This window comes from Azolla caroliniana, unplaced genomic scaffold (assembly GCF_043228905.1).
Source record: "Azolla caroliniana isolate FFs.n. ecotype wild unplaced genomic scaffold, voAzoCaro1.0.p SCAF_1, whole genome shotgun sequence".
Taxonomy (NCBI): domain Eukaryota; kingdom Viridiplantae; phylum Streptophyta; class Polypodiopsida; order Salviniales; family Salviniaceae; genus Azolla; species Azolla caroliniana.
In genome coordinates, this window is record NW_028230436.1 from 34,344,464 (window position 1) to 34,358,566 (window position 14,103).

The window sequence follows — 14,103 nt, forward strand, 5'->3', positions numbered from 1 at the left end:
TATGAAACTGGTGACACCTCGTGTTCTATATACATTTCATAAACCTATTCATTAGTTTTAAGTTCGGCATATTGTGCTCAAGTTCACAACAATAGTGTGTACAGGTTCCTTGCTCATAAGGCACAATCAATCCTTTGGCCGGATGACAGGACCATCATCTCAAACTACCGGCGGCTGCATTGGCCGACTAACCAGACCATCATCTCAAACTTCCGGCTCCATTGGGCAAGGGAACCTGTTGGCCAGACTGACGGGACCATCTTGTCAAACTTCTGGGTCCATTGGCCTAAGGGAGGAACCTCTTGGCCGATTGACCAGAAACTCCCGGTTCCATTGGCGGCCGGTGGTGGGGTAGGTAGGTGCTCTGTTTTTGTAGACTGATCAGAAAACCTTCTCTGCTCAGAATTTTCTTCTTCTGAATGAATTAGGGTTGGGGTTGGAGGTCGCCATTGTTTCGTCTGCTCCCTCAGATCCTTTCGTTTCTTTCTTGATCCATTCCTGTGGACCCTCTGTTTCATAATCTTCCCTTCTCTCCTTCTCCTCGCGCGATCTGTCGCTTGGCTGCCTCAATTTCTCCTCTTTGATCTTCATATTCCCCCCTCTCTTAGGAGAATCCATCGCCGCAGACAGAACTCAACCCCCTTCCGCGGAGATCCCTCGAGGTATTATTATGCAGAGAAAGGAGGCGTTGCTCCCACCCCGATTTCTGTGTTTCTTTAAGAGCTTTGCGGAATTGTGGAAGCCTTCATGTCAACTTTTCTGCAACAGGCCTCTCTAAAACATTTCTCCAGGCTTATTGCTGAAGCTTCCAGCCATGACTGTTGGTATTGCGCTTCTTAACAGAAGAAAGTGAGTATTCTACACCGTCTTCTTTCAATTCGTTTCTGTGCAGAAATCTCTCCTGCTTCTTCCTTTGAATTCTCCATGTCCTTTTCCGAGTCCTCAGTGGCGTTTTCAGTTGGATTTTCTGTATTCTTTGAAGATTTTGCGATGCAATGGCATTCTCTTTCTTATAAACTCGCCAGATCCACGCTGTAAAAATTCTTGCTTATTCTTATCAAAGAGCGAGCCTTCTTTTCGATAGAAAAAGAGTTGTGTTTTACCTCTCTCTGAATTGGGGGAGAATCCTGTTGGTAGATTAACTCATCATATAAAAGGAACATGTTTTCCCTCCTCCTTTCATCCTGTGAGCTGCAAAAGAGAGAAATATCTGCATAATTATCCCTTTTCAGTATCTGTCCAAGTTCGCGAAGTAGCTGTATGTATTCTTCTGAAAGCAAGAGCGTTTCACATTGTATATACCCATGTATCTATTCGTGCTTACAGATCTTGAAACAGCCATATTTTTTATCCTGCAAGCAAGCATCTTCTGTATTACCCATATATCTGTTCGTGTCTACAAATGCTCAGATAATTTTATTCTTTTTTAAAGCAAATGGTTCTGTGTATTTACTTGCTAATGACAGAATTATATTTACTTGCTAGTGACAGAATTTGTTAATGGCCCAGTAAAGTAGTATTCTTGCTCGTTGATCTTGCAAATTCACATTAAACAGTTTATATATATATATATATATATTTGGAAAACAAAAGCTGCTTGTATAGTATATTGGTGAGGACATTATGAAGTGTGAATTCTCAACATAAAGTCTGTTTGTATTTAATACTAGTGATGACATTATGAGGTATTTGTTGAAAACTAAAGTCTTCTCTGTTTGTTAAAGGAGTTATAAGAGAGTAGATATTATGTTTATACTGAATATGTGTCTTCTGGAAACACCATGTTACTTTATCTGTTTGTTAAGGTTATAATGGACTCTATCTTGCTTTTGAGAACACAGTAAGCGCCTGCATAATCGTAGTAAGAAGAATTGCCTCCCCCTCACATTGAAGCAGTGGAAAGATGCATTTGATGCAGAAACTGGGCGTTTGCTGGATGGTGACAAAATTTTGCGAAGGGTTCGCCATGGAGTGCGTAAATGTTCTAATTATTTGATTTTAGACTAAAGTTGTGATGATAATAATTTGCAACTTACATTTTCTTTATCTGTACAGGGTGTGGAAGCAAGCATACGGTCTGAAGTTTGGCCTTTCCTATTGAACTTGTATGGAATTTCACTCATGCTGAAGCTTTTTTTGTTGCTGGGTTGATGAGTGTCTATCTCATCCATTTTATTTTGTTTTGCAGCTACGGATTTGAAAGCACTCAAAAGGAAAGAGAGGCGGAAATGCATGTGAGAAGGTAATAATTGAACCAAAGCAAACTAAAAATGTGAACCTGCATAATTCATATTCCACATTGTGTGTTTTGACAGTTTCTTTCTCTATGTGCAGGCAAGTGTACGAGGATTTGAAAGGGAGATGCAAAGTTTTATGTGAGAGTATCTCATCGAAGACGAAGAGCATGGCTGGTAACGAAGATATCTTTACAAAAAGGGGATGTACACTATTATTTGCATCTGAAGATGTAATCCTGTGTAAAGGAATGGAAGAAGACAGCCCGGTGGCATTTCAAAGAAGTAAAGCGGGATTGGTAGAAATGGATGCCAAGGCAAAGCAAGAATTTATCGATTGGCAGCGTATCATGAGGCTAGATGCTGTGCGCATAAATGCTGACTGGGCTCAACTCTCCTCTTCTCAAGCAAAGATAACAAAAGGTGTAGCAAACCAACTAGCGATGGAGGTGGGCTTGAGGGATGATATACTAGAGCCATCCTTGCAACATCACGCTGCGAGATTGGTGTCTATACTGGAAGTATATGCTGTGTATGATCCCGAAATTGGTTATTGCCAAGGAATGAGTGACCTTCTATCACCATTCGTCGCCCATTTAGATGAAGATTATCAAGCCTTCTGGTGTTTTGCATCATTTATGCATGCTGCTCGGCATAACTTCAGGATGGATGAAGAGGGTATTAAACAGCAATTGCAAATGTTTTCCCGGATCATGAAGCACAGTGATCCACAGCTTTATAGGCATTTTGAGAAGATTGATGCCGTCGACTGCCATTTCATCTACAGAATGGTTGTGGTTCTCATGAGGAGAGAACTGTCCTATGAGCAAACGTTATCCTTCTGGGAGACACTTTGGGCAGATCGAACTGCAGTGAGGCTTGATAAAGTGAAGATTTCCTGCAGGCGAGGTCGGGATAAAGCTCCACCCAGTGATGATCTACTCCTTTATGTCATAGCTGCGGCAGTTAGACAGAAAAGAAGGGTGATCATGGATAACTGCTTAAGCATGGAAGAGGTACTTGAAGAGTGCAATTATATGTCAGGAAATCTGAATATATGGGTCCTTCTGGATGATGCTCGGAGACTAATAGCATCCTGTCATCATAAAGTTTCTGCTGATTCATCTAATGGCATCCTCTTCAAAAACGGAAGGTGATAATCGATAAACTGCATCTGCTGCAAGGAAAAGGTGCTTGAAGAGTACAATTGCATATCTGACAATTTGTGAATATGTGGGTCCTCTTAGACAATGATATTCGGTGTCTACTAGTATCCCTTCATCATAGAAATTTGTGGAGATTGATTTCAACCTGTAAAACCTAACAAGGTTGTAATCAACATACATGCACACAGATAGAAAGAAACTTTTCTAATTGCTGCCCGCCCTCAGTATTGGAAAGAGAAGGACCTAACTGCATTATCCTTCTTCTGCTCTTTTGGTCTTATCCTGAGGCCTACAATTTTGCTCCACACCCCTAAGCCAGCCCCTCCCTAAGAAAATAAAGAAAGCAGTTATAAATGGGTTTTAACCAAACATCTACTGTATGTGTCGTATATGTATCTGTAAGGTGTGGTAGGTGAGGCGTTTCATGTAAATAAACTCTACAATACACGATGACTGAGACATAATACAAATGTTGTCTCTGAATATCTGTATACGTTGGATAATCAAGCTGTTAACTTCAGTTCAAATATACGATGAAGCATTGCACTCAGTTTTTTCTTGAAGTTGTCTGTGAATCTGTTTGGGAGAGCAAAAAGTTTTCAGTTTTCAGCCCTTGTGCTTTCACTGTTGGTTCTAAGATGAGGATAAAGCTACCAAGTCTCTCAAGTCATTAATCTAGAGGCAAGGACGTGACTCATCTGATGATTGTTTATTATTGCTCAAGGCATATTCTACAGCAAGCTGAAAGAGCTCGTGCCTGTAAGTTGTGCATGTTGAGGGTATGTATTTTGGAATGCTTTCAGTCCAACCCAAATAACTACTGTTCATAGCTGTGTTCAATGTCGTATCTTTTGATGATCCTTTCCTAATGTCCATGGTTTTTTCTATGTTCAATGTACATCCTAAATGAAAATGCATGTCCATAGTTTTGCTCAATCATTGATCTAAATGAAACAACAAATGCCTCATCAGTTTTGTTCAATGGATTTACATATTATGGTACCATTAGAGTGAATAGTGTTTATTTATAAAACGAAACCTTCAAGTGGATGAGATTTGTAAAATGAGGAGTTGAGAACAATATATGTCTGAGAGACATTTTAAAATGAGGTTTGTGAAATGAATAGTTGAGAACAGTATGTGAGTATGAGAGACATGTTAAAAACAGAGATAATCCCAAGCACCTCTTCCAGAACATGTTCTAAGAAAGTATTTATATATGAGAGACCTCGTTTCTTTTTTGGATAAATCTTCTCTTTAATTTTTCCCCCCGGGGATAGATGGACCATTTTGTGAAGTACTATCTTGTGTGTTTGATGAAGAAATGAATGTTATGCATTGTTTGTTAATATGTTGCTGCATTTGATCATCTGTGTAAACAAAGTTTGGGAAAAGGGTTTGTGGAAGTCTTGAAAGAGTAATAAAGGATTGGAGCGTATATTGATTGAGAGCATGAATACCTCACTTGTAATGCTTTTGCGGCTGAAGAACATGAAAGGACATTTAATGAAACAACAAAACAAAGTAGTTACTTTTACCTGAGGTGGAAAGTAAGAAACGTTTGATGATCGGAGGCACATTTAAGTTGGATTAAGGTCATTCGAGCCTCAATCATATCGTTCGTGAGAATTGAGATATAATGTGAAATATGAGCATGATCAACAGCGTGGTAGAAATTAATGTTGGAAGCCAGAAGAAAGATCGATATCCAAATGGTTTGTGATCTTGTAGACGGCTATTTATTAGCAATATTCTTTCTCAATGGGAAAGAATGATTATTGGAAATATGTCAAATTGAATGTCAATTCTGTAAAGCCACTCATTTATGAGAAAATGGATGGGTGTGTGAAACTGAAATTGATGATAATCACGACACCAAACCCAATACACGGGAACAATTGGTGTGTATGATCGATCACAATCTAAGATTCTGATAGCACGATCATCAAAACATTCCCCAACATGTACTACATATTTTGTGTGTAAGAACTTAATTTATTGTTAAGGCTGAATATGTAGCATGAAATTTTTGCTGAACTTTACTTATCTTAAAAAATGTTTGAGTCGCTGGTCTATTTTGCATCTCTCTTTGAAAGGTTAAAATTCACTATTGCATGTAGGAACGACAGAATGCATCAAAAATTTGCTTTTTGTGTCCGGTTTAATGCATCTCACTTCGTTAATAGGAAGACATGCTCCAAATGAAAGTTGATGAATGTGAGAGAAGACATCGATCTCTCTTGCACTGCTTTTGAATTTATATTGGGGTTCATTAACCCTAGTGGAAAGCCATACTTCACCCGGTTCATATCCCACAAATTTACCAACTGACATTTGCGAAATGCAGGGGTGAAAACTTTAACAGCCTTTCTCTTACATAAAGGAATACACCTAAGGACGTGTGGGAGGAATGGTATACCATGTCTAATAATTTAAGTTCAGATCCCAACTGTCATGGAATTGTATGTATGTTACCGATCCATGGAATCATATGTTACCATTACCCAAGAGAACCGAAGGGTTGGGCATTATGCATTATTTTAAAATTCTATATTCTTTTGTATTGATCATGCAGCCCCATTTATCTGTATTCTGATAGGATATGTTGAACTACATTAGGCCCAATTCCCTGTTAGAGGATATTGTACTCTATAAGATGATGTGACTATATACATACCCCGAAAGGCTAATTATTAATCATGTACATGTTCCTTTTACGTATTCATCTTCTAAATTCAGATCATATACGATCTGTTTCTCTCAATTAACAAAGGGTGACTGCCTGTTTATTCATCACCTCAACAGGCGATGAAATGATCAGCTCTGAGACATACATTTCTCGTCTGGTGGGAAGCTGTGGTGGTGCGGCAAGCTTCCACCCATCAACGTGCGCTAGCACCTAGGAGCTCACCATTAAAAGTTGGGAAATCAATTACTACGCTGATCATGGATGATCATCATCATTGAGAATACACTCTACCCCACCGGCATCTCGAATTATGACACTGTCGTGAGATGATCACCAGCTCATTACATTAGTTCCATGGATCAGCCACCAATGAATTCCACACAATGTGGGATCTACTGGGAGAGTGACGACTTTGGTAACACGAGACATTCAGCCCATGCCGCTAGCACGTGCTCTCGGAAACATCTAGGAGAATATCTCAGCCCAATTTCAACAATGAATGTCCAAGAAATTCGAAAGGATGTCAAACCTTTTGGGCCAGAGACTCATGAGTATCATGTATCGTCCTCTAGTAACCCATTGAGTCTTATTCATACATGCAGATCAAAAGGCACCTCATTCAAAACAGAGGCTACAAAGCATTGTGGGAGAAATGAAATAAAGATCCATGGAGACCATCTTAGATGTGAGGGTTGTTTAATTCCAGGGGGTAAGTTTAATGTCAATGCATTAACGAATTCTCACAAAAACCCGAAATTAAGTCTCCAATGTACATTGAGGTCATGGTTTAAATCCATCAAGAAGAAGGGCACTCTGCATCCAGCTTCATCAATATTGTGCACATGCCAAGTAGTACATGACACTGCGATCAAATCCAAATCCAATACACATTCTGAGATAATATCTTCTCATAAGGGGGAAGCAACATCGAGCCATAAGGATGATGAACAAATAGAATTAGACTTGACTTTAAATTCTGTCCATGAAGACGCAGTGTCTGGTACTGAGCGGGAACATAGAGATGTGACAATCGCAGAGATCTTTAAGCTCAAAAGGGTCGTGCAAGAGATGGAAAGCAAACTCGAGCAGCTGGAGAACAAGTATAAACTCCAATATACACCAGCAGCATTACAAAGTGAAAAAACAAACGCATCAACCAACAACAGATTTAGCATCACAGTTGAAGAAGCTGCATTGTCTGATGGCCTGGTGGGTAGTATTTATGATCAGGTGCCTTGGATTAATATATCATCTGATTCTTGGCCAGGTACTCTGCTAGAGCCCACAAAGGAGGAGTTTTGTAATGCGGTGGTGGAGGCGAGAATAGGGGTGAAGCAAATGTGCAGAGCTCTGATGCAGGACCAAGCAGGCATCCACAAACTAGACGCCTTACTGCAAGAACTTCATGCTGATTATGTGAATATCAATCGTCGTATTGGATCTGTTAAGGCTGTGAAGTATCATCTGGAGTCTTTGTTCAACCAAGTCTTTTATGAAGACTTTGAGAACATAGAGTTCAGAAAGAGTGGCAGCAGCCAGATCCATTGCATGTTGGAACCAAGGCAACGGTCACTAACTTTCTACAGGACTTACACAAGCTTGTTGCAGGTGGGGTGGGACGAACTGTTGATATACAGAGGTGAATCCAGTTCCAATGCCTACAGTGAGAGCTTTGATGAGTTCTGCAATGAGAAGATGAACAAAATTGCAGACAAAGTGTTGCACTGGGAGATCGGGGAGTGGCCAGATGAGGTTGCAAAGTCCTTCTTTATTGCAGCCAGGTGGATATGGATGCTTCACCTACTAGCCTTCTCTTTCCAGTACCCTGCTACAATTTTCCGGGTGGGCACTGAATCCCACTTTGATCCTCGTTACATGGAAGCGCTTCCCTACGCTCGTGATCAGCATGGCAAATTCTGGCTGAACCATCAACAACATCATTGTGCTACATTGGAGCATCATGATTTTGTAAAGATATTAGCCATGGTCATGCCAGGCTTCTTTCTGATGAACCATAGGATTATCAGATGCAAGGTCATGATCTGCTCATCTGGCTGAGAAAAAACAGTTATTCAATATCCTCTTTGTGGTCTATCAAGACATCCACATCACTCTCCATCACTATGGTTGCTCTTTTTTGTTAGCATTTTATCTCGTTAAAAACCTAAGCTTTTATTTTAGGGTGAAAAAAGCAAGTGTGCTCACAACTGTTTTAAATTAGCATTGTCTTTGAAAGCCTATTGTTTTGAGAGCCTGACGTTTGAAAAGTTTTTGTTAAAGAAGAGAGTATTCAGATAATTGAGTAGAGTTTGGTTCTTCTGATTGTAATGCTTCTTTTCCAAAGTTAAGAATATTTGAGAGAGAAGAGGTAAATGGATGCATATTTTTAGCTCCAGACGTATGATTTTACCTTAACATTGAATATGGTGTCTATCACACCACTCTACATATTGTGTCCATATTCCATGCTAAAGATATAAAGCAAGGAAGAGGGATAGTTAAACCAATCAAAGCTTGCTGCTTCACCCAGCTGAGAGATAATCCCCCTGATCTAAGATACCATCACATTCAAAAAGATAGAATTTATTGGCACTCACACTGGTCATGTCTACTAGTAGTTTTTATTCAGAATCTGATAGAAACTAAACAGTGACTGGGGTTCAATGCCATACCTTTATTCAAATTAATAAAAGATTACTCTTTCTCCATACCATGAAGATCCGTCTTCATCAAGAAATATGAGAATAGAAAGACCATGATCGTAGGAATATACAAATTTTAAAAATTATCTCACAATACTAGAGTTCCATTTCCATAAAAACAAGTACAACAATTGGCTTGATATCCGAACATTCAACATATGTTTATCAAGTTCTTTACCAGATACACCAACACTGTCGCACACATTTGGACAACAAGGGCTGTCCAGGCGCAAGATCTACAGAATGGCTACTTCTTCATTGCTTACACCTCTGAACCCTGCAAGAGCGACTCCACCATCGTTACCCTCCCTCATCTCCATTAACTGCAGTTACTGGGAGTATGACTTGACTTTAATGAGAAACTTCTCAAGCAGGTGACTAAGATTTCCGGAGAGCATCATCCACAAGCTAGGAGATTTAAGACGTAGATATTACAGGAAAATTGAGGAAATCATCATTTGTCTTCAGCATCAACCTTCAAAAGGACCTTGGATGAGAAGGAGATATTGAATATACTGCGAGATAGATGCAAGCTACTCTAGAAGCATTATTTTATGGCTTGATTGACACAATGAAGGCATTCTCTATTCTTCTACAAACTGATCCATATGTAAGCTATCACTCCCCAACCCTAGCATGATCCACATATAGCTCCCTTATATGCCTCTGGATGACTAGCTCTGCAAATATAGTATCTTGTATCACAGAGCCTCTTAGTCCTATTGTACAAAATAAGTAAAAGGTTTACAAATTCTATATTAGTTTCACATATATATTTCTTGCAAACATGCAAATACATTTTATGACACGAAAATATATAATACCAGGGTTAGATTTTTCATTCCTTACAAGGATACATTTTAGGTTTTAACTTTTAGGTTCAGTCTCAACTCTATGGAATTTTCTGTTTTATGGACACGATATTACAAAATATGATGATAGTGAGCTTTTGGTTTACTTTTACCCATACAGAGACATTGATGCAATGACCTAGCTCAAGCCATATCCATCATGGAATGTATCATGAGATCAAGCCATACGGCAGCCTGCAACCTGACTTGAAAACCGTGCATGGGATACTTGCATCCTTTAGTTCATTTCTGGGATATGTTTTTTGCAAAAGATCGGGCCATCTGTGCCAACCTGAATCCTACAATTTGCAACACATGATGGTTAAAGAATCCTCTTACAATTTACAATACACACAAGTATACAGGAAGCTTGGAGGAGTAAATTTCAAAAGAATACCTGACTAGCACCCCAAAATTTCCATCAGCCTCTCTAGTCACCTCATCATATCCATCCAATGCAAACCCCAATCATTTATATTGCTATTTGGTCCGGTTCATGATCATTGACTGTCCATCATTTCTTTGAGTTTGTCTATTATTTCAAATTTGTAGTTTCCTATATTCCATTGGTACTAAAGCATTCTCCAATATATGACTTTCAGCATACATGCTTGACAGCAGCGCATATCCTGCTATTGTATCAGAATCCAATTTGATAGCTTCATTCAAGCACAATTTTCCCATATTTATATTGCCAAAGCATCTACATGCTATCAATAAGGTCATCCAACTACACGTATCCGCTGCTATTGGCATTGTTCGAAGCATCAACTCAGCCTCTTTAAGACAACCAGATTGCCCAAGGAGTTGAACCATGCAATTATAATGCTCAATACTTGGTTGAATGCCATATTGATCCTTCATCAAATTGAAGTAATCATACCCTTCTTCAATGTTTCCTGCATGACTACAAGCTGACAAAATACTAGTAAATGCAGCATCAACTGGAATTAATCCCTGTTGTTCCATCTGTTTCAGGCAATGCCCTGCTACTGTGTGTATACCATGTAGAGAATATGCCGAGATCAATGAAGTCCAAGAAACCACATCATGAAATGGCCGTATATTGAACATCCGGTGAGACTCTTCCAAATTTCCACATGCTGCATACACGATAATGAGCAAATTGCCTATGGCAACATCTGAATCAAATCCATTTCTTATAAGTTGATCATGTATCAGACTTGCCTGTTTCACAGCTCCCATCGATCCACAGGTTTTTAGCATGCAAAGAGCTGTGACTTTGTCAGCTTTAATCCCTTCTGCTTGCATTTTTTCAAAGACTTTGAAGGCTGAAAAACCTTTATTATTCCGCACATACCCAGAAATCATTGTGTTGTAAGACACCACATCTCGATTATGTTGCTTAGAAAAGACTCTGAATGCTTCTTCCAGGTTTCCACATCTAACATACATGTCAATCAGAGAGTTCCCAAGGATGGAATCCACATCAATCCTGCTTTGCAAAAGCTTTCTGTGCACCACCTTGCCTTGTTCCAATGATCCTATAGCACTGCACGCTTTCAAAATACATATAAACGTTACATTATTAGGTTCAACATCTTTTTTCACCATCTCCTGAAAAAGTCTGATAGCTACACCCCCATGTCCCTGCTCAACAAGGCCTCCAAGAATTGTATTCCATGCCACTATATCTTGATAACTGAGTTTATCTAGAACTGATTTAGCATCTTCAAATTCTCCACATTTGCTGTACATATCCACAAGGGTATTGCCAATTACTATATCAAGAGCATATCCATTCTCACAAGCCTGGCAATGTATAACTCTGCCTTGCCCTATGTCTCTCATACAAGCACATACATTAAGAACACAAGAAAAGGAAGCTTCATTTGGACTAAGGTTCTCTTGCAGCAATATTTTAAAAAGCTTGAGGGCACAATGGTTAAATCCTTGCTGGGAGTATCCAGCAATCATTACATTCCACGTTTTTAAATCTCGTTTTTGAGAACCTGCAAACAGTACATTGGCATCTTCAAGGCTCCCACATTTTGCATACATGTAAATAAGTGTATTTTCAAGGGTTACATCAAATTGAAGATTTCTAGTGATAATATCTTTATGAATTAGCCTACCATGATGTATGCCTCGCATATTACCACAAACCTTGAGGACACAAGAAAGCAGAATTGTGTTCAACTCCAATCCCTCCTTTAGCATTTCAGAATAAAGATGAATAGCATGAGAACCACATTCGAGTTGGCTGCATCCCGTGATCATTGTACCCCATGAAATGGCATCCCGACACTCCATGGAATCAAAAAATTTGCCAGCTTCAGAAGAGCATCCACATTTTAGATACATATTTAATAGAGCATTTGCAAGAGCAATGTCAACATGAAGCCCTTTATTGATTACCCAGTCATGTAGCACCATTCCTTGATCTACATTACCCATATTCTCACAAGCTTTTAGTATGCATAAAAATGTGACCTTGTCAGGTTCAACTTCCTCTTGCAACAATTTATGGAAGTAATTCAACACAAGATTATAATGTTCTTGCTGTAAATAACCTGTGATTATTGTATTCCAAGAAACCACATTTCTGGTGCTGGCTATCTCATTGAATACTTTACATGCATCCTCAAAGTTTCCGTATTCTGCATACATATGCACAAGGGCATTGCTTACAGCTAAATCCTGAGCGTAACCTTGTTTAAGTATGTTGCTATGTAGCATTCTACCTTGACTTAAGGTTTCTGACGTGCTACATGCATTTATAATACAAGGTAAGGTGACATTGTCGGGATTTATGCCTTCCTCTTGCATTCTATGGAAAAGCAGCACAGCAAACTCACTGGAACCATGTTGAACATATCCATTTATCAGAGCATTCCATGTCACCACGTTCTTTTCATCTAATCGGTCAAATAAATTACAGGCATCCTCTAATCTTCCAAACTTCCCATACATATCCACGAGGGTGTTTCCAACGATTATATCTAGTAGTAAACCACTTCTAATGAGGTGATCATATATAAGGTCACCCTGTTGTTTGGCTCCTACGCTGCCACATGCACTCAAAAGGCTTGAAAATGTCACTTTGTCTGGTTCAATTCCATCTTTAACCATCCTTTTGAAATGGTCATAAGCAAGATGGCCATATCCTTGCTGAGAAAGACCTGAAATTAGAACATTCCATGAAATGATGTTCCTCGTGTTTAGTGCCTCAAAAACTCTGCATGCTTCCTCTAACCTCTTGCACTTCACATACATGTCAACAAGAGAAGTTCCAATTGACACATCTGACTCAAATGCAGCTCTGATACACAAGTCATGTGTGACTTCACCTCTTAGTAAGAACCCTACATTGCCACATGCCTTCAAAATACACAAAAGAGTGATTGATGAGGGCTCGATGCCATTCTCAATCACTCTGTCAAAAAGATTCAAAGCAGAAAGGCATTGACCCTGCTCAATAAGACCAGATATCAGTGTATTACAAGCTATAATATTCATATTTGGAGTTTCCTCAAACACCTGCCATGCTGCACTAAGATCCCCACATTTTGTATACATGTCAATTAGGGTGGTTGACATGATGGCGTCCACTTCAACCTGACTTTTTATAATTTGCTCGTGCATTGCCCTCCCTTGCATGAGCTCACCAATGTCACCACATGCCTTCGCAATGCATGAGTAGACAAACTTGTTGGGCTGTAAATTCTCCTTTTGCATTTGGTGAAACAACTCGAGCACATTCTTGCTCTGCCCCAGCACACTGTGAGCTGAAATGATTGCATGCCATGTATGTAAACTAGGCTTCTTTATATTGCAGAAGGTTAAGGAAGCCTCTAATAAGTGCCCATAACGCGCAAAAGCCCTCACCAGATGATCTCCCAATGCAGCATGCTCATCGAGTTCAGTGCTGATCAGCAGAAGGTGCAAATGCCTGTAGGATGCTGAATCGGAGTCTTTCTTTCCATGGCTATTACACAGAATGTTATACAGACAGTTGCGGGACAAAGATTCCCCTCTAATGTGTAATAACTGCAGGGATTGAAGCTCTTTGTGGAGTCCTAACCTAGCTACTGTAGCAAAATGTCTCGAGTTCTGAAGACTTTTAGAGGTGAGAGAGACTAGCTGGAGCCGGTGCAAGAAGGTCATGGTCATGAGGACGATCTAAATATCTACTTTGACCATCTCTTTTATTAAGGTGGCCACCACTGAGATGGATCCCTACCCTGCGAGGCTGAAAACCCATGGTTTCTCATCCAAGATTCAAGGTATGATGACATCCTTTGATGGCCCAGGATTCCATAAATCCAAATGAGTATACAGACCATCACCATGTCACTGTTTCTGCGGCATTTTTCTGATGTGTCAGACCCGAAGTTCTAATCTTGGACGACACCTGAATTCATCAAAAGTAAGCATTCAACTGAGGAAAACTGTCGTCCCCTTCTACAGCCCAATCGCGTGCTGTTTATTTGGCATTCA

General features: G+C 39.6%; 3 protein-coding genes across 5 annotated transcripts; 2 read left to right on the forward strand and 1 right to left on the reverse strand.

Moving 5' to 3' along the window:
* Positions 1-430: 430 nt before the first annotated feature.
* On the forward strand, positions 431-3,929 carry LOC147870032 (rab GTPase-activating protein 22-like). 2 transcript variants are annotated; one of them, XM_087336117.1, is made up of 6 exons: positions 431-662; positions 769-849; positions 1,842-1,971; positions 2,056-2,105; positions 2,189-2,242; positions 2,335-3,929. In XM_087336117.1, exons 2-6 carry the CDS (start codon positions 815-817, stop codon positions 3,389-3,391), a joined length of 1,326 nt encoding a protein of 441 aa, XP_087192243.1. In that variant the 5' UTR covers positions 431-662; positions 769-814; the 3' UTR covers positions 3,392-3,929. The 2 variants fall into 2 exon arrangements, with proteins under 2 accessions (XP_087192243.1, XP_087192235.1); XM_087336109.1 differs by having other exon boundaries at positions 431-849.
* A 2,461-nt stretch (positions 3,930-6,390) lies between these two features.
* On the forward strand, positions 6,391-8,405 carry LOC147870033 (uncharacterized). Its single transcript, XM_087336130.1, has one exon. It carries the CDS (start codon positions 6,444-6,446, stop codon positions 8,145-8,147), a length of 1,704 nt encoding a protein of 567 aa, XP_087192256.1. The 5' UTR covers positions 6,391-6,443; the 3' UTR covers positions 8,148-8,405.
* A 488-nt stretch (positions 8,406-8,893) lies between these two features.
* Positions 8,894-14,103, reverse strand: LOC147870034 (pentatricopeptide repeat-containing protein At2g33680-like). 2 transcript variants are annotated; one of them, XM_087336141.1, is made up of 2 exons: positions 10,040-14,103; positions 8,894-9,510 (listed from the first exon to the last, which is right to left on the reverse strand). In XM_087336141.1, the coding sequence occupies exon 1, from the start codon at positions 13,774-13,776 to the stop codon at positions 10,183-10,185; it is 3,594 nt and encodes a 1,197-aa protein (XP_087192267.1). In that variant the 5' UTR covers positions 13,777-14,103; the 3' UTR covers positions 8,894-9,510; positions 10,040-10,182. The 2 variants fall into 2 exon arrangements, with proteins under 2 accessions (XP_087192267.1, XP_087192276.1); XM_087336150.1 differs by having other exon boundaries at positions 8,894-9,941.